Genomic DNA, 22,215 nt, shown 5'->3' on the forward strand with positions numbered 1-22,215 from the left:
GCTTTATAAAGTCCCCTGCTCAAAAATACTGTTGAGCATTGCTGTGTCTCTGTCTTTCAAATTCTTCAAGTGTGGTACAACGAAAAGTCAGGTCTCTTTTATTTTGGAACTGGTAAAGGCAATGAGCACATGACCATTAGTCCTACGAAACTTCCCAAAGCGTCGGTCACACCTCACAGCTGTGTGTCTTATCATTGCAGGCGCATGCCAAGTCTCCTGGAGTATGTAAGTTACAACTGTAACTTCATGGGCATCCTGGCAGGTCCACTCTGCTCTTACAAAGACTACATTACTTTCATTGAAGGCAGGCCATCCTATGTGACACAGGCCAGTGAAAATGGAAAAGAAGAGGCGCAGCAGGGAAGAGCAGACCCGTCCCCAAATGTAAGGTCACGATCTTCATCTAGAGACCTCGCACTTTCCAGCTCGTAGTTCTTTGTTTGATTTATTGAAAGACCCTAATGTTTACAATTGGTGAATTTTCCCATCGGGTGTGTATGTGTATGTGTATGTGTGTGTGTTGCTGGGACTGAACCCAGGGCCTGTGTGCACTAGGCAAGTGTTCCCCCCCATCCCTCTTGTACGGCAGGGTCTTGCTAAGTCACCAAGATTGCCCTTGACCTCATTCTGTAGCCCAGGCAGGCCTTGAACTCATGATTCTCCAGCCATGGCTTCCCAAGTAGCTGAATTTATATTCCTGTACCACCAGGCCTGTGTTCCCCATCTGTTTCTTTGTGTGTTTCAAGATAAAAGATTATTTACACTCTAATAATAGTGCCTAGTAGAAGCAATACCATGGTTAAAGGATAAAACTAAGTAAGGGAGTAGCTGGGCATGGTGACACATGCCTTTAATCCCAGCATTCGGGAGGCAGAGTAGGAGGATCGCCATGAGTTCGGGGCCACCCTGAGACTCCATAGTGAATTCCAGGTCAGCCTGGGCTAGAGTAAGACCCTACCTCAAACCCCCCCCCCCAAAAAAAAAAAACTGAATAAGGAAACTATGGAATTCCTTAATGCACATAATGCTGTCATGTGGTGGAAGGTTTACATTTAAGCCCTCTTCGCGGACTTGACTGGGCCACTTTTCCAAACATTTCCCTTCTCTACCTTTATGACCCAGCCCACTGGAACGTTCCTGGTGGCCCTGCTTCTGTTAATCACTGGCAGTCAAAGTCTTACTCTTTCCTCAAGTCTTCCTTCACACGTTACCCTTCCACAAAACCATTCCCCTCAAATGGCATCTGGAAGCACTTGGTGCCATCACATGGTAGGTGGACTCTTGGGATCCAAAGAGAAGTAGTGGAGCAGGTAGTGGGCTCTCTTCCTGAGTCCTCTCAATTGCCTTTGTCTATAGTAGTCAAGATACACGTTTGGCTGCTGAAACAAAGATGAAAATAATACGGCAGTGTGTGAATGGAAGTTTATTTTTGTCCTACATGGCACTCAGATGTCAACAGTATGTGAATAACATGGCAGCTGGTCCACACTGCGTTTGCTCAAATTCCCTTGACCGAAATGTAACCACATAGTTATATTCAGCAACAAGAGACTGGTTGAGCTAAATTTCCATGCCCAAGCACAAGTTCTTTTGCTATGCAGGCAGAGGTGGGTGGCTCCTGGGCCACACCTGCCAATCTGTTATGTAAGTGTTTATCTGTGGACATTCCTTTATAAATAATTTCAGTTAATTTGAATATTATTTGGCAATTTAGAGTATAATCTATATTTTATTTTATTTATTAGAGAAAGAGGCAGATAGAGAAAATGGGCATGCCAGGACCTCCAGCCACTGCAAACAAACTCCAGACACATGCACCACCATGTGCATCTGGCCTTACGTGGGTAATGGGGAATCGAACCTGGGTCCTTAGGCTTCACAAGGAAGCACCTTAACTGCTAAGTCATCTCTCCAGCCCTAAAGTATAATCTAAATCCAGGTACTTATTCCTTAATTTGGATTCAGCCTTTCCTTTTTACTTCTTGTGTCTTTACTTTCACAGTTTATATAGTGTTCTTATACTGAAGTTTAGATTCTGACCTTCTAAAACTACAGTACTATGAGTTGTAAGAACACAGGGCATGGCGGACATGGTAGTGCACGCCTTCAGTCTCAGCAGGACAGAGGGAAGAGGCGAGAGGAGGTCAGTACACGGTGGCCTGCACTCTCAGTGGGACCCTGCCTCAAAATAATGAAATGTACACGAGGTACCACTTCCCTTAGTGTTGCCAAGAACGGCCTCCTGCCTCCACCAGTCTTTCAGGAAAATGTTAGTTTTGTTATTCTTTAACTATTTACTTGAGAGAAGATGGGAGCACCAGGGCCTCCAACACTGCAAATGCACTCCAGACACATGCGCCACTTTGTGCATCTGGCTTAAGTGGGTCCTGGGGAATTGAACCTGGGCCCTTAGGCTTTGCAGGCAAGCACCTTAACCACTGAGCCATCTCTCTAGCCATCTATTTATTTATTTATTTATTTATTTATTTATTTATTTATTTATTTATTTATAGAAAGAAAGAGGCAGAGAGAAAGAGAATGGGCATACCAGGACCACCAGCCACTGCAAATGAACTCCAGATGCATGCCATGCAACTGGCTCATATGAGTCCTGCAGAGTCAAACTGGGATCCTTTGGCTTTGCAGGCAAATGCCTTAACTGCTAAGCCATCTCCCCAGCCCCTCTCCAGCCCTTTTTAAAGAATTTTTATAAAGTCTCTTGCACATGTGCGCGTGCGTGTGCGTGTGTGTGTGTGTGTGTGTGTGTGTGTGCTCACGTTTGTAGTACGGTACATGCATGTGTATGTGCCCTTGCAGTGTGCCATGTGTTCACCTGGGGCAGATGTTGCTTGTCTATAGAGGACGGAGTGGAAGGTAGGGTGACCTACTCCGTCCCTTCACTGCCTGACCTTGTTTTGAGCCAAAGTCTCCTTTGAATAATTCCAAAGTTTGTGAGACTCCAGTGACTGGCAAGACTGGGGTTAAAGGCCCATGTGGTGACACCCATTTTACATGTTGTCTAGAGATTTGAACTGGGGCACCTTGGACCCTCATGCTTGTGCAGGAAGCACACTTAACCACTGAGCCATCTCTTCAGCCCCAGTTTTGTTATTCTTAAACAATGCTGCATCAAATAGTTTCCATAGTTAACATAGCATATGGATTGTGGTGTCCATGAAGTGATTGGACAACAGGGAACAAGCACAACAGACTGTATATTGTGAGTAATGCTCACACAACTTTAAAAGGAAAGAAAGCTGGGGAGTCAAACCTCAAATGGGGCCCCCTATGGATCCTGTCTCTCCACGTTACAAACTAGTCTCCTCGGGCAACCTTCCTCCTGAGAGAACTCTCAAGGTTCCTCGGTAGAGAGGCAAACCCAGCAACTTAAAATTTTTTAATATTTTAGTTTTACTTATTTATTTATTTGACAGAGAGAGAGAATGGGCGTACCAGGGCCTCCAGCCACTGCAAACAAATTCCAGATGTGTGCACCCCCTTGTGCATCTGGCTAAGATGGGTCCTGGGGAATCAAACCTGGATTCTTTGGCTTTGCAGGCAAACACCTTAACGGCTAAGCCATCCCTCCATCCCTAACTTAAAATTTTAAATACCTGACATTAATATCACTTTTAACCTTCAGCTAGGATCCACTCCCAAAAAACATAATTTCAATATTTTCTATATTTATTTCCATTCACAAATGTTCATTTGTGCTTGCTTTTAAATTTTTTATATTTACTTCCTGAAAATTCTAAACGCACACATTGAGGGTTTAACAGAGCTGCCTAGCTGGAGCTGAGGTTGGAAATGCCCCTGTGTGGGACCATGAGGACCTGCAGAGCCGAGCATAGACAGCTTCGGATCTTGGACCAGGAAAGTATGCTAAGTCTGTGCTGCACTGGGGAGGCGTCACCTGGTGATAACATGGGTTGAACTCACCGCCCGTCTCGTTCTTTGCAGGCAGCTGTTAGTGACAAGCTCTTAGTCTGCGGGCTCTCCTTGTTATTTCACTTGACCATCTCCAACGCGTTGCCTGTGGAGTACAACATTGATGAGCGATTCCAGGCCACAGCTTCATGGCCAACCAAAGTCACCTACCTGTATATTTCTCTTTTGGCTGCCAGACCTAAATACTATTTTGCGTGGACCTTAGGTAAGTAGCACATAGAGTCCCGTTGCTGCGCTGGAGTGTATCTTACCTTCTTTTAATGTTGATTCTGTTTTTTGTGGTGATGTATTGTTGTCCACACTGGCCTCAAATTCCGGAGTTCAAGCTCTTCCCCTGCCTCGGGCTCCACAGGTACTAGACCTACTTACTCACTAAGGCATGCAGCGGCATCCAGCTCAATAGTGCCCCCTTGAGGATATCTGGTTGAAGACCAAGTAGAAAAATTAGGGTCATCTGTGTTCATGTGTAAGGCCCATTTTATTATAAGATAAACAATCACAACAGATTATTTATTGAATGCTTGCTGCATGCTAGAGTCTGTGCTAGCTAGAACTGGTGCTAACATATATGATAGAGTCTCTACACCTTGATAACTTAGCATGACTTTAGTAAGCTTGCCATTATTAACACCTGTTAAGTCAACTGTTGGCAGTGCTGTAGTATGGTCAATACCTCAGCAGCAAAGTGAATAAAATCGCATTAGTACACCACAGGAGGCTCACTGATGCCTGACGGTGGAACAAGTACAAGGGGGAAAAAAAGCATTCAGCCATATCTTGAAGATTGAATGAAAGCCAGGTGTGGTGGTGCACGCCTTTAATCCCAGCATTCGGGAGGCAGAGGTAGGAGGATCGCAGTGAGTTCAAGGCCACCCTGAGACTACAGAGTGAATTCCAGGTCAGCCTGGGCTAGAGTGAAATCCTACCACAAAATGCCAAAATAAGTAAATAAATATCCCAACCCTTGGAAGGCAGAGGTAGGAGGATCGCCTTGAGTTCGAGGCCACCCTGAGACTACATAGTGAATTCCAGGTCAGCCTGGGCTAGAGCAAGGCCCTACCTCAAAAAACCAAAGGGGGAAAAAAAGATTGAATGATTTCAGGAGAAAAATAGTTAGTTTTACATTCATGAGCAAAGAGGCTCTTTATTTTCTATAACCCATGTTATGAGGACCATGTGGAAACGATGGAGCTGGGAGGGGTAAACCATCCTTTCACAAGGCCTCTCCTACACTGCCAAGCCTTAAGAAGCTTCAGGCAGGCTAATGGCACATAAGACTGACCACACTGTGGAGGATGGACTGAAGTAGACATACTTCGTGGGATAAGTGAAGATTCTGATATGTGTCTTTTATCTGCCTTTATTCTTTTTATTTTATTTTATTAATTTGAGAGAGGAAGAGTTAGAGAGAGAGAATGGGCATGCCAAGGCCTCCAGCCACCACAAATGAACTCCAGATGCATGCGCCACCTTGTGCATCTGGCTTACTTGGGTCCTAGGGAATCAAACTGGGGTCCTTTGGCTTTGCAGGCCAACGCCTTAACCGCTAAGCCATCTTCTCCAGCCCCACCTGTCTTTATTCTTTTGTTGTTGTTGTTTGCTTATTTATTTATTTGAGAGCAACAGACACAGAGAGAAAGAGGCAGATAGAGAATGGGCACGCCAGGGCCTCCAGCCACTGCAAATGAACTCCAGACGCGTGCATCCCCTTGTGCATCTGGCTAGCGTGGGTCCTGGAGAATCGAACCGGAGTCCTTAGGCTTCACAGGCAAGCACTTAACTGCTAAGCCATCTCTCCAGCCTTTATTCTTAAGATCGTGTCCCGTTCACCGTGCTCATGTTCGGTACTCGGTGAGCATTTGAACAACTGCACAACTGTGGAGTACAACATTGACAAGCGATTCCAGGCCACAGCTTCATAGCCAACCTAAGTCACCTAACTGTATATTTCTCTTTTGGCTGCCAGACCTAAATACTATTTTGCGTGGACCTTAGGTAAGTAGCACATAGAGTCCCACCACATCAGCACAGCAAGGCCAATGATAGGTACAGCTTTCACTGTTGATTTTATTTTTTTATTACTAAAATTCAAATTTTCAGTCTTTCATTACACATAATAGCATTATTAAAAGTTACTTTGAGCTGGGCATGGTGGCGCACGCCTTTAATCCCAGCACTCGGGAGGCAGAGGTAGGAGGATTGCCATGAGTTCAAGGCCACCCTGAGATGACAGAGTTAATTCCAGGTCAGCCTGGACCAGAGTGAAACCCTACCTCGAAAAACCAAAAAAAAAAAAAAAAAAAAAGTTACTTTGGCCTGGCAAATTAGTGACCAATTAAAATATATAGTTACCATGTGAGGACTTGTTTTGAGGCAGGGTCTTATAAATAGGCAAGGCTTGCCTGTTACCCAAGGTCCTCTCTTCTCAGTCCTCCTGAGTGTTGGAATTACAGCCATGTATTACCTACCTGCCCTTGCATGGATCCAAACTCACATTTCTTCTAGCCAAATTTAAATACCAATAATACCAAATAGATTCCTAATGATCTTTGTAAATTCATGAGGCTTTTGAGAAAACTATAAGTTCTTTGTATATATGTAAAATTGCATGAGATTATTAATTATTTATTTGCTAGTTCTGGCAATCAGAAACAATCCTAGGGGCTGTGTGATTCCCCTCTCTCCAATATGTGGTTTGAACAAAGAAGACAAGGTGAGATTAGTTTCTTTTCCCTCAGTCCTCCCTAAATAAATAAATTAGAAGGTGAACTACATTTTAAAGACTTTAGACACTTCTTAGGCATAAGTTTATAGGCTATCCAAGTCAATAAGCATGTATGCTGCAGCCACACTATAATGGTCCTAGTGCTGACTAGGAGCTAAGGTGTAAGCTGAAATGTGTGTCAGTAGAGGAGTGGACGAAAGCCTGTCTCAGCATCTGGGCACATGTCCATCTGCTCCTCTCTCGAGTCCTTTGCTTGCTTGCTTGTTTTTACTTGTCTGTTTGCTTCTCAGATTGAAGCTTAATGATTTCTGGGAAATCCGAGAAGATGTTTTCAGGAATCCAAGAGTTGCAAAATCATTCTTTAATTTTGTTTTTGCATTTCAACAATAAATAATATTTAACAGAATGATAGAAGTGGATTCTGGGTTGTTACCTTGCTGACTTCATGTGCATACAAGTACTTTTGAAATTATAACTTTAATGTTACTAAGTGGCTACCCAGATAGTGGCAGTTATTTCCTCATTTTGTGGTCTCCCAACATCTAATCAGGCTTCTAGGAGTCCTCGACTACATGCAGCCTTTTTCTGGCCCCTTCAAAGACGTGACTCTTTGTGGTCTGAGCAGTTTTCCTCTTAACTCAGGTTCGGAAACCATTGAGTTGACCCATGTAGGGACATAGTAACATTTAAATTGCTGCCAACAGTGAGGCACTTGGAACCGCAGCAGCTCGGCTGAGGAGCCTTGGGAGCCCTATCTGGAGATGGGCTGCAGGGGAGCTGGAGGAGCAGAGCCGAGAAAACACACCTGACGCTCACTCCTCCGCTCTCTGCTGTTGAGCACTCCCTGAGCCAGTCCTCTTGTGATGTGAGTGGGTGGCTAGAAGCTGGGGGCTTCCCAGGTGGCAGAATGCCAAATAGGGTAGAGAGAAAGAATAAGTGAGAAGTTAAAAGAGGTGGGGACTGTTTGAGCAGCAGCTATTAGCACATCTTTCTCTCTGTTTTTTTGTTTGTTTGTTTGTTTTTGTTTTTGTTTTTTTTTTTTTTTTTTTGGTTTTCCGAGGTAGTCTCACATGCTAGTTTAGGCTGACCTGAAATTCACTATGTAGCCTCAGGGTGGCCTCGAACTCATGGCAATCCTCCTACCTCTGCCTCCCAAGTGCTGGGGTTAAAGGCATGCGCCACCACACCCAGCTAACACATCTTTCTTGTATAGTATTAAATACGAGTGTTAACTATATTGGTGGGCTTAAAGACTCATATCTATTTGACTACTTATACCTGACAGAGAGGTCAATCTTGCTTGTTTATTTTTCACCAAGTGCAATTTTTGTTTAATGTGATAAAGAAGTAATAAACAACTTACAGATATGACACGTGTCTATGTAGGTATAGTGTTGTGCTGGGTTTTGTTAGTTTTCAACTTTTTGTGCTTTTGTTACAGTGTCAGTGGTATAAATTATAAACACTTCTAGTTGTTTGGAAAAGGGTTTAGTTGAGGGAGTTCTGTAAACAAAGGTGTCTAGTTGAACACTGATGAAAGGACTGGAAAGTATATTTTGGAGACATATGTCGCATGGGTTCTTAAAGCAAGCACAATTAAAACGCTGTGCCCCATTATATATTCTTATTTATTTAGAGACTCAAAGGTCTGAAAGCCACGGTTATCCCAGGGTAGAGCCCTCCCCTGGCAGCTCCTTCCAGAAAATGCGCACTCTGCTGCCTCCTATGGTAAAGATTCTACCTTCTCTTAAGAATAAGAGTAAAGCCCATGGTAGTCACCATTACCTTTACAAAACCAGCACAGTTCCGAGCCCATCAACATTTTGATCTGGAGGACAGAGGAAGACAAAAGGATCAAAGCAATAAGCAGAGGAAAGGGGGCTGGAGAGATGGCTTAGTGGTTAAGGCACTTGCATACAAAGCCAAAGGACCCCGGTTCAATTCCCCAGGACCCATGTAAGCCAAATGCACAAGGGGGTACACATGTCTGAAGTTTGCTTGCAGTGGCTGGAGGCCCTGGCGTGCCCATTCTCTCTCTCCCTCCCTCTCTCTCTCCCTCTCTCCCAAATAAATAAATAGAAATTTTAAAAAGAGGAAAATCTTTAAAAAAAAAAAAACAGAATAAAGACAGAATATATGAGTGCATACTTCTTTAGAAAAATTGTTCTAAAGTTTCTTACTTTTTTGTTTGCTACAGCTGACGCTATTAATAATGCTGCAGGCTTTGGTTTCAGAGGATATGACAGAAATGGAGTGGCTCGTTGGGACTTAATTTCCAATTTGAGAATTCAACAAATAGAGGTTAGTAGATAATTGAGAAGACAGTTACCATCTCGTGATGTCAACCCCATACTTTGAGTCTAGAGAGATGGTTCCGTGGCTAAGTGTGTTTCTTACGCAAGCATAAGGGCCTGAGAGGGCCTGAAACTGCCAGTTAGAACCCCAGAACACATGCACACAGCTGGGTGTGGCCACGCAGGCGCTCGAAACCCCAGCCCCACAAAGGGACCAGAGACCGGGTAATTGCCCAGGCTTGCGTAAAGCACACTCTTCCACATGTGAAAGCATCACAAGGGGCACCCACCACAGGGCACAGGCTCGTACCACACACCTAAACACACCACATCACATACATAAAACCCCATAGTTTGCTGTCCTAGTTTGTGATGTGTTGTCATAAAGGCAGTATTGAAGGGTGGTTTTAATCATAGTGCCGTTCAGTCTTTCATTCCCCAAAGACAATGATATGCTGTAGCCACTGAGGATGCAGTAAATGAAATAAGTCCCATATGGGCCCTCACGTAGCTCAGTCTTATAAGAGGTTACAGAGTGCTGGAAAGTAGGTTCGGGCAGGAAGGTGTAGGCATCTAGTGTTTGTAAAGTTGAAATCCAGAAGAGGGTAGGCAACTCGAGCAAGGGGTCTTAAGGAAAACAGTCTCTGAAATAGAAGATCGCCAGGCACTGCAGGAAGGAGGACAGCCTGTGGGGTAAGATGGGAGGGCTAGCTCATGTGGGTGACCACAGGAAGGTCTGAAAGGTAAAGCCCAAGGGAAGTAGTTGCCAAGACAAGCACATCTCGGAAGCCTTGCTGAGGGCTTTGAGCTTTCCCCCAGAGTGCTAGAGCATTATGGGTGGCTTGTATACGCGGACAAAAGAGGTGACCTTAAATTATGTTTTCTTTTGTTTATTGAGTTAAGTTTTTGTTTGTTTGTTTTTCAAGGTAGAGTCTCACTTTCTAGTCCAAGCTGACCTGAAGTTCGCTATATAGTCTTAGGGTGGCCTGGAACTCACGGCGATCCTCCTACCTCTTCCTCCCAAGCGCTGGGATTAAAGGCGTGCACCGCCACGCCCGGCTTATTTAATTTTTGAACCCGAGTTGCTGTACAGTCGAGACTGACCTCAATCCCGTGACTCTCCTCCCTGGCGGCCTCATCGATACTGTGATTACAGACATGCACCACCACGCCCAGCCGTGCCAAATGCATTTAGAGTGTCAGGGCTGTGGAACGTTGTCCTCAAGAGGCAGAGAAGCCTGTCAGGAGGATGTTGTGTTGCTGTGAGCTGCCAGTGGGGTAGAAAGATACAAACAAATCAGAGAGGGGCTAGGGAAACAAATTGGTGAGTGACTAGAAAAAACTTGGTAACAAATCAAAACCACCAAGACAAACTGTGTCTGCCAGTTTAGAGGGAAAGGAAGATAATCATGCAAATTTTAGACCCACAGAGTTGTCCAGTAGGCCAGTGTACGGCGGACACTTAAACATCAGTGTGGGAACTCAGCATGGAGCGGTGCTAACCCTAGGGACTGCCTTGGGAACCATGAGCGAGGCCCCAAGCAACCATGGGCCTACTGAGAAGATAGGATAGTGTCCTGAAGGAGCAGGAGAAAAATGGCCCAAATGTCAGGTGAAACATTATTACAGGCACCAGGCAGGACCCATTGCGTGAGCCTCAGTAAACAGCAAGGCATGAAGTGCCTACGAGGGAATGCTATGGAAAGTGGGGCACCGCTCCGAGGTAGTGGCAGAATCAGGTCCCCAGGGCCTTCTAAATTTAGAAAGAATATTGAGAGGAGAGAAATAACTTCACCATTAGGTCCAGAAGTGGGAAATTCAATAGCACAACTGACCCATTTTTTTCTTCTAAGATATTGTCATGGGTAATGAATGAAGTAAGCAGGAGATGCTGGTGCAGATTGAAAGAGACTCTGGGGCTGGAGAGATGGCTTAGCGGTTAAGGTGCTCGCAGAAAAGCCAAAGACCCTCGGTTCGATTCCCTTGGACCCACGTAAGCCAGGTGCACAAGGGGTCGTGTGCATATGGAGTTTGTTTGCAGTGGCTGGAAGCCCTGGTGCACCCATTCTCACTCTCTCTCTGTCTCTCTCCCTCCCTCCTTCCCTCACTTTCTCCTTCTCTCTTTCAAATAAATAAATAAAAACAAAATATTTTTTTAAAAAAGAGAGAGAGGGGCTGGCCAAACTCACTGTATGAATCATGTTTAGATCCAGATTGAACAAGCCAACTAGAGAAATACATTAAAAGAAAAAATGTAAGGATATTTGCATACACAGTAGGTACTGGGTGAGGTTAAATTATGAGAGCTGAGAATGGTGGTATGCATCCATATTTACAGCTGTTTGGGAGGCTGTATTAAGAAACTGCAGGAGGGGCTGGAAAGATGGCTTAGCAGTTAAGCATTTGCCTGTGAAGCCTAAGGACCCCGTTCGAGGCTCGATTCCCCAGGACCCACGTTAGCCAGATGCACAAGGGTACGCACGTGTCTGGAGTTTGTTTGCAGTGGCTGGAGGCCCTGGCGTGCCCATTCTCTCTCTCTCTCTCTCTCTCTCTCTCTCTCTCTCTCTCTCTCTCTCTTTCTCTCTATCTATCTATCTATCTGCCTTTCTCACTCTGTCTGTTGCTCTCAAAAAAAATAAATAAATAGTGAACAAAAAAAATTTAAAAAAAAAGAAACTGCATGAGCATAGGAACTTGAGGTCAACTTGGGCAGCATACAAGACATCTGAAAAAGAAAAAGAAATTATTAACTTTGTTAGGTCTGAACTGGGTACAGTGGCACTTGCCTATCATACTAGCTGTTTAGGAGACAGAGGCAGGAGGATCACGAGACTAAGGTCAGTCTTGGCTTCATAGCAAGTTCCAGCCCAGGCCAGCCTAGGCAGAAAGAATACTTGGACTGTAGAATGGAGGCTCAGTAGAACCCTTGCCTAGTACAGGAGAAAGTAGTGATACCCAACTTAAATAGAAGTTGCCAACAATGTATAAACTCCACCTATGGAAGGATACTGCTTTGTTAGAAAATAGTACTAAGGAAAGAGGACTCAGTGCACCACCATTATCATGAAGTTATTTTTATTTTCAATGTATCACAGTAAGCTTTTTATCACTTTAAGCCTCATTATTTTGTTAGCCAAAGAAAGGTTTCTTTGTTTTCCAGATGTCGACAAGTTTCAAGATGTTTCTTGATAATTGGAATATCCAGACAGCTCTTTGGCTCAAAAGGTATGTTCCTTCAAGAACAATTTGAGGCATGCTTTGGCACCCAGTACCTGAAGGTGTGCCTCACTGGCTTCAGTTTCTTTTTTTAAATATTTTGTTTTTATTTATTTATTTACTTATTTGACAGAGAGAAAGAGAGGGGGAGAGAGAAAGAGAGAATGGGTGCACCAGGGCTGCAGCCACTGCAAAAGAACTCCAGACGCGTGCGCCCCCTTGTGCATCTGGCTAACGTGGGTCCTGGGGAATCGAACCTGGGTCCTTTGGCTTTGCAGACAAACACCTTAACTGCTAAACCATCCCTCCAGCCCTGACTTCAGTTTCTGAATCAAATTAACAATGTGCTGAATGACCTTATGGCCTTGGTATTGCCCAGGAAGTGACATTAACATCCATCAAAGCAAGGCACTCTCAAATAACCGTATGGGCTTGTGGCAAATGTCCGTGCCCCAGTGTTCCTCAGCCTGCTTCAGGCCCTGCCTGTATCTGAACTCACCAGCATTCTGGAGCTCCTGCCCTCAGCTATGAGAGGCACAGCCACTGTGGGTATGCCCAGCATTTCTGGAACAGTTCCAGTTTAAATATTTCAGTTCAGCAGATGTTTTATGTTACACCCAGGATACGGAGATTTGAGGGTCCAAAAGACAAAGTCCCTGTCCCATACAATCAGAGTTTAGTCTCACTACCGACTTGGCTGTGTGATCAGATTCACGCTGCCCCGTGTAGTGAGGTCTTGAGAGAGTGAGATATCAGGAACATTGACAGGGCAAAGGGGAACAAAGAGCAGCTCCAAAGGAGTTTGAGACGAGACGAGATGAGGAGTGTCTAGGTGTCAGGGTGGAGCGCCTAGGAAAGACGGGGCTGGGCATGGGACTCGGGGGACACAGCAGTTGTTGGGTGTATCTCTTGAGAGAACAACAATAGTTGGGTGTATCTCTTGAGACAACAACATATACTGTCATCGTGATGTGACTTCCAACAGTCTTCCCAGTGACTCTACTTTAGTAAAATCTTATCTTCATCTGGATACTATACCCTGCCAAAACTAGACCAAGCCCAGGCCCATCTGTCAGAAAGAATGATGTTATTAAAGGTCGTCAGAAGTTCTTGTGGTTTCAACGAAAGTAACAAAATAACGTAGAATAAAAATCCTAAATCTAATAGCAATTAAAATTAACATCTTTTATTTGTAAAATAAATTGTATACAGACTCCCAAACACTGGAAACAATTGTCTTCACAATTATATATGCTACTAAGAAGATAGAAAGTAAATTTATGCTCCTAAATTTGACAAACCTAATAACTGTAATTTCCCTGAGATTGCCAACCATCTAGTGGCCAAGATGAATGGTATTTGCCTTCCTGGCCACCTTGACCCTGTCGTACAATAGAAGAAGGACCCGTGTGGGGTTTGTGAACTCAGATCCGCTCACTCCTCTTGGCTCTCCGTGTTTTTCATGGTTTCTAGGGTGTGTTATGAACGAGCGTCCTTCAGTCCAACAATCCAGACGTTCTTTCTCTCTGCCATTTGGCATGGGGTATACCCAGGATATTATCTGACGTTTCTAACAGGGGTGTTAATGACATTAGCAGCACGAGCTGTAAGTATCAAGAATTTTGTTTTATAATTAAGTGAGTGACCCTTCTTTACAAGGTAGACTCTATTTCACTGGCTGTGATCCACGCTGTCCTGCCCAGTTGACATTACGTGTATAATGTGCTTGATGTTGAGTGCTCCCCACGTGCCGTACTCCGTGCTTGTCTTACCCCACGAGATGGTGTGCCGGCATGAGGGAGGCGCCACAGAATGCTACTTGTGTTTACAGAATATCTCATGGGAAAACACTTAGACAAAGAAGGGGTGGGTTTATTCTAGAAATGTTTCTTGACAGCCATATCCTTGTGTGGAATACAGATAATCCTGGGAAATGGATGGACCATTCCAAGAGGGAAATACCATGTTAGAGTATGTCGTTGGTTGGAACCTGGAGCCATATTTTGGGAAATAATTGAGACAAGTTGATAACATGGGAGAGAGAAAAAAAAAAGAATAAATTAGTGTAAGTCCTGGAAAGTTAACTAGAAAGAAGTAACATTACCAAAGGGTATTCTACTGAGCTTATTATTGTAGCACTTATGGATAAATGGCTTCACTTAACAGTGTATGAGGGAAATACCAAGAAGTAGTAATTAAGGGCTGTGTCTCCTGATAGTTTGTGGTCTAACTAGGGGCATAAGTGTCTTTGTGTATCTATTCTCTGTGTGTATCCTTGCAAACATCCCAGGGCATAGATGAGAGACTCCCTGAGCTTTCCAGATAGCAAGTCCTATGTTGAGAGATGAAAACAGTCCCTGCATTAGGTTGGCTGGAGTTGGGCTCATCAGGAAAGAGTTCAGATGAGATTGGCCTCGGGAGGTGGCTCTTGGGGTGAAGTGCTCACCACACAAGCATTCAGAGCTGAGCTTGGCTCGTTAGTGCCCACATAAAAATGCCCGGTGTGGTGCTACACTCCTGTGATCCCAGGGCAGGGGAGGCAGATGCAGGAAATCCATCCCTGGGTATGGCTTGCTGCTCAGCTGTTCTAACTGAATTGGTGTGCTCCAGGTTCAGGGAGACCCTGTGTCAAGGCAGAGATCAATTGAGGAAGACACCTGAGGTCAGCCTTTGCCCTCTATATGCAAGTGAACCTGTGCACACAGATACACTACACACTGACACACCAAAATTGAGGCTATTTCAGTACTGACAAGTATAATTAGGGGAGAACATGATTATATTCTAGGCATGGGAATGGTATTAGACAATAAAAGCCATGGTGTATTTGGGAAATGACAGGTAAATTCAACTGAAGAAGAGAATTTGTGTATGCACAGAGGATAATTCTGGCTAGGCCAAGGGGAGAGGAAGAGGGCGGTCGTGAGACGCTTGAGCGTCAGGCTGGGAGAAGCCTGATCCTACTCTGCAGTGCCACAGAGCCAGGTGAGGTGGGGTCCCTTTCGCTTTGTTTTGTTGCGGTGCTCTGTAGCCTGCGATTGTACCTGGGCCTTGCGCAAGCTGGGTAAGTGCTGTAGCACTGAGCTACATCACCATCCAGATAAGGGTTTTTTTAATGAGGAATGGAATACTGAAGGGCACACAGGAGGAATGGTCTTGTTAGGGGACACAATGGACCAAAGAATGGGTGCCTCACAGCGAGCTAGGCAACATGTTACAGGTGCCAGAATTGGTTCTGGCCACTATGAGTGTTGGCCTGTGTATGAAATCACTGACCATTCACTAAACAATTCACGTGGCCCGTTCATAGTGGCAGTCATGCTCCCCTGTGAAAGCATTAGACAAGAAAATTGAGGCATGTGTAGGAAAAGGATATCATGTTAGGTGGTTTGTGCATTTCAAAAGTGAAATTTTTTTCACTATTTTGGAAAGCTTTAGAAAATGCTATTAAAATAGTGGCTATTTGAAGACATGTTCTTTTGGCTGCGGATGTAGCCCATTGCACTTGCTTAGCATGCTTAAAATCCTGAGTTCCATCTCTAGCACCCCAAAAACCAAACCAACAAAACACACCTTTGGAGCTAGGCATGATGGTATACACCTCTAATTCCAGCACTCCAGAGGCAGAGGTAGGAGGATCACTGTGAATTTAAGACACACTAAAACTACAGTTTCAGGTCAACCTTGGCTAAAGAAAGACCCCATCTCAAAAAAAAAAAAAAAATAGACATCTTAAGAAGAGGCTCTTTCCAGCTTCCCTCAATGAGTGTGGCTATTGAGAGCGTGCTGTCTGGCCAGAGCTCAGTGTTGGACCTTCTGGTCTGTCGTGGGCACAGCGGCCTCCTTTCATAGTGAGAAGAGAAGCTGAGGGCAGATCGGATGCTGTGTGCCTTCCTGACTGGCCATGTGAGGAGCTCTGGGCGGTGTCACTGCTAGCTCTCGTCAGAGCTACAGGAACATGGAAGAGAGGTCCTCGAGGTCTCCACGTCTCACCAATTGTTTTCAGCACACCCCTCAATCCATATATTAGTTTTTCTGGAACCCCCCCCCCCAATCCGATGGTGGTAGTGGCAAATCAGACGCTCCCAGAAGCATGGAGGGAGAGAAAGTTATTCCACATCCTTCTTGTTATTGCCAGTATAACTTTGTACAAACATCAATTTAAAAATAGAGCAAATCTTCTCTGTTTCTTTATTTCAGATGAGAAATAACTTCAGACATTATTTCTCTGAGCCTCCTCTACTTAAGTTCTTGTATGACGTCATAACCTGGGCGGTGACCCAGGTATCAATAAGTTACACCGTCGTGCCGTTTGTGCTTCTCTCTGTGAAACCGTCGCTCATGTTTTACAGGTAAGGCTCCTCTTACCTGTGCCAGCAGGAGGAGTTACAGTTCTTATTTTGATTTTTTATTTTATTAACAACTTCCATGATTATAAAAAATACTCCAGTGGTAATACCCTCCCTCCCCCCACTTTCCCCTTTGAAACTGCACTCTCCATCATACCCCCTCCCCATCTCAATCAGTCTCTCTTTTACTTTTGATGTCTTGATCTTTTCCTCCTCTTATGATGGTCTTGTGTAGGTAGTGTCAGGCACTGTGAGGTCATGGATATCCAGGCCATTTTGTGTCTGGAGGGAGCATGTTGTATGGAGTCCTGCCCTTCCTTTGGCTCTTACATTCTTCCTGCCACCTCTTCCGCATTAGACCCTGAGCTTGGAAGGTGTGATACAGATATTGCAGTACTGAGCAATCTCAAAAGTTGCAATCTCTAATATAATTGCAACTGAACAGACAGAAGTTTCAGCCCAAAGATTTCATTTCTATGCCATATCTGTCTACACACACCGGTCCATTTCTATGCAAAGCAACCCTGCACAAATTCTCAGGACATGGGCATAATAGCAAGCCTCTCACACAAACGGCTTCTAACCCAGTCCAAGCAAAGCTCCTTCTTACCCTCAGAAGCCAAACCTCACAGTCCATTGTTCTTACTGCATTCAGGTCTTTCACCTCTGATCAAAATAGTCCATCAAGCTGTACTTATAGCACTGCAAGGCATCTTTTAGGCCAAGGTTTCAAATCCTTCCACATTCCTCTAAAAATCAGCTACAGTAGGCCAAAGCCACATAGTAAGGTGTCTAGGAGCAATGCACTCCTCTGGTACCAACTTTACTGTTGCAGTCAGGTTCACATTGCTGGAAGAAATCATCCAACCAAGAGCAGCTTGTGGGAAAAAAATGGGTTTATTTTGGCTTACAGGCTTAAGGGGAAGTTCCATGATGGCAGGGGAAAACGATGGCATGAGCAGAGGGTGGACATCACCTCCTGGCCAACATCTGGTGGACAATAACAACAGGACAGTGTTGCAACCACTGGCAAGGGGACACTGACTCTAACACCCATAAGCCTGCCTCCAGCAGTACATTGCCTCCAGAAGGTGTTAATTCCAAATCTCCATCAGCTGGGAACCTAGCATTCAAGACACTACACCTAAGTTTATGGGAGACACCTGAATGACACCACCACACCTATGTAGCCTTCTGACCCCTTACAGAGTAAGCACTATCTAGCTTTATTGCTTGCAAATTGGGGGAAATCTACAATGCTTTATCAGTTCCCTCCAGCCTATAGTGTGGGGTCCCATCTCACAAGGTGCCAGGGGGTCTATAGGGTGAATTATTGGGGATTCCTAATGGTCCAGTGTTTATAAACTGTCTTCCCTTTCCTTTTAGCTCCTGGTATTACTGCCTTCACATTTGTGGTATCTTAGTTTTATTATTGTTGCCGGTGAAAAAAACTCAAAGAGGAAAGAATGCGCATGAAAATAATGAGCTCTCACGACCCAAAAAGTTTGACGAAAGAGAAAGTTCTCTGGGACAGAACAGCTTTTCCACACCAAACAACATTTGCAGTCAGAACCAAGACCTGGGCTCCAGACACTCATTGCTAACGCAGTGATGTAGGGAGCCTCTTCCTGACTGCTGCGATCTGTGAACAGAAACTACTTACCATCTTTACAGAGGGCCTGTGTTTAAGGAAAACAGACTAACCAAGGGGAATGGGACAGTTATAGATAGAGAATTTCCTGCATACCAGATTGAACATGGAACGAAATAACCCCTCCCTTACCATGTCCCTGTGGGCCACGCCTTATAAAAACTTTTCCATATTTCAACAGGGCACTCTGACCTCAGCATATGTCCTTCAGGTCATATGTGTGCCCTGTTGCTGAATGTACATTGCATATCCCAAGGCACTGAAGAAGTGGAAAAATAATCGTGTCAGTCTGGATGATTGAGAGATTAACTTTTCCAAATGAATGTCTTGCCTTAAACCTTCTATTTCCTAAAACATTGTTCCTAAATGGTATTTTCAAATGTAATGTTGTGAGAAGGCTATTTCAACATTTGATGTTGTGTGCTGTACAGGAATTGAGGAGGAATTTAAAACTAGATATTTAAGCTTGCAGATATTTTAAAAATGCAATAAACACTCAGTATTTGAAGGGTTTTCTGAAGGTATCTCAGATGACAATACATGATGGCACTGTAAACAGTAACAGATGCTAAATTACATGTAGCTTATTTTTCTGGGGAACTTAATTACCTTGTGTCAGTCAGGGAGCCCTTCCAGGACGAATTTCTTAAACATAATTAAAGGTTGGTAATGTGATATTTTAGGCCTATTTTCTTAAAAACAAAAATAAGAGCGATCAGGCAGGCAGGAAAAGAAAGCAGTGTGCGGCCTGGAGCTAGCTAGCATCAGAGCGCCTCTCCCTTCCTGTGTCCGAGCGCAGTACGGCTGTGCGGTACAGAAAGCTAGTGATATTTGGGGCTTTTAAATGAAATTTGCTGAGCATAAATTATATAGAATTAGGAGAGATTGTGAGAGTAACAGTGGTAGATTGCTCGGAAGTTATGAAAAAAAATCTCTAGTAATTAAGGAAACTATATGGCTAATCAGTTTCTTAGCCCTGTCACTTTGCTATTTGAGAAGGTTTTAGGGAAAAGAAAATTTAGTTGTTGAGTCTGAATGGCATTTTTTGAAAATCAATATGAATTCATTTCCAAAATTCTTTAACTTCATATATTAAAATTTTTCTAATTAAATGTTGTTCAAGTGGGTTTTAGATTCTATAAAAACAGAAATGTGTTTCCATGTTAGGGGCCATTTTTGCCATAATAATCTTGCCTTGAGTTAGTAGGTGTGTCCTTTAATCCCATAGCAATATTACAGGTCGTAGTAGCTGTAAGCCTGAGGTGAGTTTAATGTCAAGTAGCCCCCAGCCTCAGCCAGGCTTGAGATCTGGCCCTGTGGGAGAGCGGGGGCAGGTCTTTACTGAAATTTGACCAAGATTTTACGGAATTTGTTTTGTTTTGCCTTAAATCTTCAAATGAAATGCAAATTGTCTATAATGAGTGCTTTTTTGTCACTAATACTTTTGTGAGTAAAGTTAGGAGCCGACAGGGTGGTTTAAACTTTATAGTGTTTCAACCAAAGAAGCAAGACAGAGTTGGAAGGCCTGAGGCCCGCCACAAGTGTGCCAGTGTGTTGCTGGACCTTGGGATAGCGTTGCTGGGTCTGATTTTCTGAAAGCAGACTGTTTCCCACCTGCTTAGCCAAGTCCTCCACCCCACCTCTCTTCAGGAAGGGACAGATGGCTAAAGAAATTTTCTCTGTATTTCCACGCATTGAAACTTAGCTAGCTGCAGAAAGTAAGGGGAAAGAAAAGCCTGTTACAGAAAGTATCTGTCCCCCAAATGCCTCCTCTGTTTAATGAAAGCTCTGGAGGACAAGTCACTGTTAAAGAAAGTGAACAAATCCAGAGATTAAGGACAGCCCCAGTCATTGCATGCGTGAAAGCCAGAAAGCGCAATAAAAACTTTGGTTTGGGTTTTGCTACCGTTGTCATTTCTCCAGACACTTCATTTCTGAACATAGTTTATTTCTAAGCCTCTAAAGTGAAGCCATGCCACCTGCTTCTTGCTCAGTGAATTTATACTCACAGTACTGTCACACGGAAAGCAAGACGAATGGCCTGCTCCTGGACCCTGTGAGGTGGTTCATTACAGATCCGGTGTAGCTTTTTTTTTCACCCTCTAAATATATAGTAGTTACATTTATGAAACAATTTTTGAATGACTCTTTTCTAATTTGGAGAAATAATCACAGATGTGCAATCTGAAATAAAAAATTAAAGAAATTAATTCTTGATTTGTTCTTAAGAAAAAAATGTGTTGCATAGCATGAATAGGTCTAGTTGGGATGTTGTTAAGATTATTTAACTTGTAGTAGAAGAATTGAAAATGAATGTGTCTCCTGCTGTTGGGCAAAAAGGAATTCACTATAATATAAGCTTTTTATCAAAAGAATAGAATTCAAGTGTTATTATATTGTTTTTCCATTCTTCGGTCTTGTAAAATTACTCCAGAAATAATCAGCATGTTTTTACTTGTATTTCATTTTATACTACTCAGGGAAAAATGAGCAAAAGTGTTCTTCCCTCAAGTTTATTTTCTTAAAACAATAATAAATTTGGTGTGTCTGAGTTGGCACTACTTTACTACAGGCTTATTCTGTTTTTAAAATAAGCATTTTGGCCTGAAGAGATGGCTCAGTGATTAAGGAGCTTGCCTACAAAGCCTAATGACCCTGGCTCAATTCCCCAGAACCCATGTAAAGCCAGATGCACCAAGTGGTGCATGCATCTGGAGTTTTGTTTGCAGCAGCTGGAGGCCCTGACATGCCCATATTCTCATTCTCTCTCTGCTTGCAAATAAATAAAAACATTTTTTAAAAAATCAAATAATCATTTTTCTGAGGATGTGGCTCAGATGATAGAGTTCTTACCTAGTGTGCATGAAACCCTGGGTTCAGTCCCCAGCTCAACCTAAACCTGGCATGATAGTGCATGCCTCTAATCCCAACACTCCACGGCAGGAGGATCAGGAGTTCAAGGCCAGCCTTTGCCACTTAGTGGACTCCAAAGTCACTACAGGCTACATGAACTCAGCTTATTTCCCTTCTAAAATATCCAAAGTAGTGAAGCTCCCAGATACCACCATCTACTGGGTTTAAAACTTTGTGCTGTTCCCACCATGTATAATACACATAAGGTTTCCACACATACCCCTTGAGAAAAATTTTCAGCGAAAAGGAAATTTCTGAAAAGTGACATTGATGCCCTATAAGCACCAGTGAACTTGTATTGTCCTTCCGATGCTGACTGGGACATCCCAGTCATGTAGGGCTCAAGGGGGCTGGAAGGGGGAGGTTAGAGGACTCAGACAGGACCCAGGAACAAGTATGTAGGAGTCAAGGGCTAGGCCACAAAGGAAGCTGTCCTCAGGGTCTGCTGATTTCTTGCTGGAACTCAAAGCTGATTTCTTTAAAGGTTACCATAGCAACATGAAGATTACCTTTAATCCAGTAAATCATGATGTATAAGCCACACACCATTTCTACTGCATATAGCCCTTCACATGGCTCTTTCAGAGTAAAATGGTTTCTACTAAAGAAAACATTCTCTTTGTTTTCTCTGCTTTTTTTGGGGGGGGGCCTTATGTTTGTGACTTTTGTAGGCCTCATATAAATTAACAGTACTAAACAGGATTTACAGGTTTCAAAAATTCTTTCAAAAAATTTAGTTATACTTTATTTTTAAACTAGAGAAAATAATTTAAATTTCACCATTAATACAACTATATGTTTTTTAAAAAAATATTTTTATTTATTTATTTGAGAGAGACAGAGAGTCATGGGCATGCCAGGGTCTCTTGCCACTGCAAAACAAATGCATCTGGCTTGATGTGGGGACCCAGATGTCAGTCTTTATAAGCAAATACACTTAACCACTGAGCAGTCTCTCCAGCCCAAATTCTGCAAGTTTTAAGGACTAGAATAAACTTTCAGGATAAAAAATTTCCCACTTAAAATTCATACCTCATAAATTTGTATATTCATGAGCAAATGTGGACAGTATACATAACTCTTTTTCCTTATTTATTGTTCCTGATTATTGGACAG

At 43.5% G+C, this 22,215-nt stretch overlaps 1 protein-coding gene across 6 annotated transcripts in view; it reads left to right on the forward strand.

Annotated features, from left to right (window-relative positions):
* Positions 1-20,752, forward strand: part of Mboat2 (membrane bound O-acyltransferase domain containing 2) — a 179,247-nt gene extending 158,495 nt beyond the window's left edge. For 5 of the 6 annotated variants that reach the window (XM_004660061.2, XM_045137475.1, XM_045137477.1 and 2 more), the window contains 7 exons: positions 201-384; positions 3,964-4,156; positions 8,874-8,977; positions 12,131-12,195; positions 13,660-13,792; positions 16,387-16,538; positions 17,922-20,752. In XM_004660061.2, the coding sequence (XP_004660118.2) occupies positions 201-384; positions 3,964-4,156; positions 8,874-8,977; positions 12,131-12,195; positions 13,660-13,792; positions 16,387-16,538; positions 17,922-18,147 (1,057 nt within the window). In that variant the 3' untranslated portion in view covers positions 18,148-20,752. Of the gene's footprint in view, positions 1-200; positions 385-3,963; positions 4,157-8,873; positions 8,978-12,130; positions 12,196-13,659; positions 13,793-16,386; positions 16,539-17,921 lie in introns of those variants that run through there. The other variant, XM_045137479.1, reaches the window with a different exon arrangement.
* The last annotated feature ends 1,463 nt before the right edge of the window (positions 20,753-22,215 follow it).

The sequence above is a fragment of the Jaculus jaculus genome, chromosome 18 (assembly GCF_020740685.1).
Source record: "Jaculus jaculus isolate mJacJac1 chromosome 18, mJacJac1.mat.Y.cur, whole genome shotgun sequence".
Taxonomy (NCBI): domain Eukaryota; kingdom Metazoa; phylum Chordata; class Mammalia; order Rodentia; family Dipodidae; genus Jaculus; species Jaculus jaculus.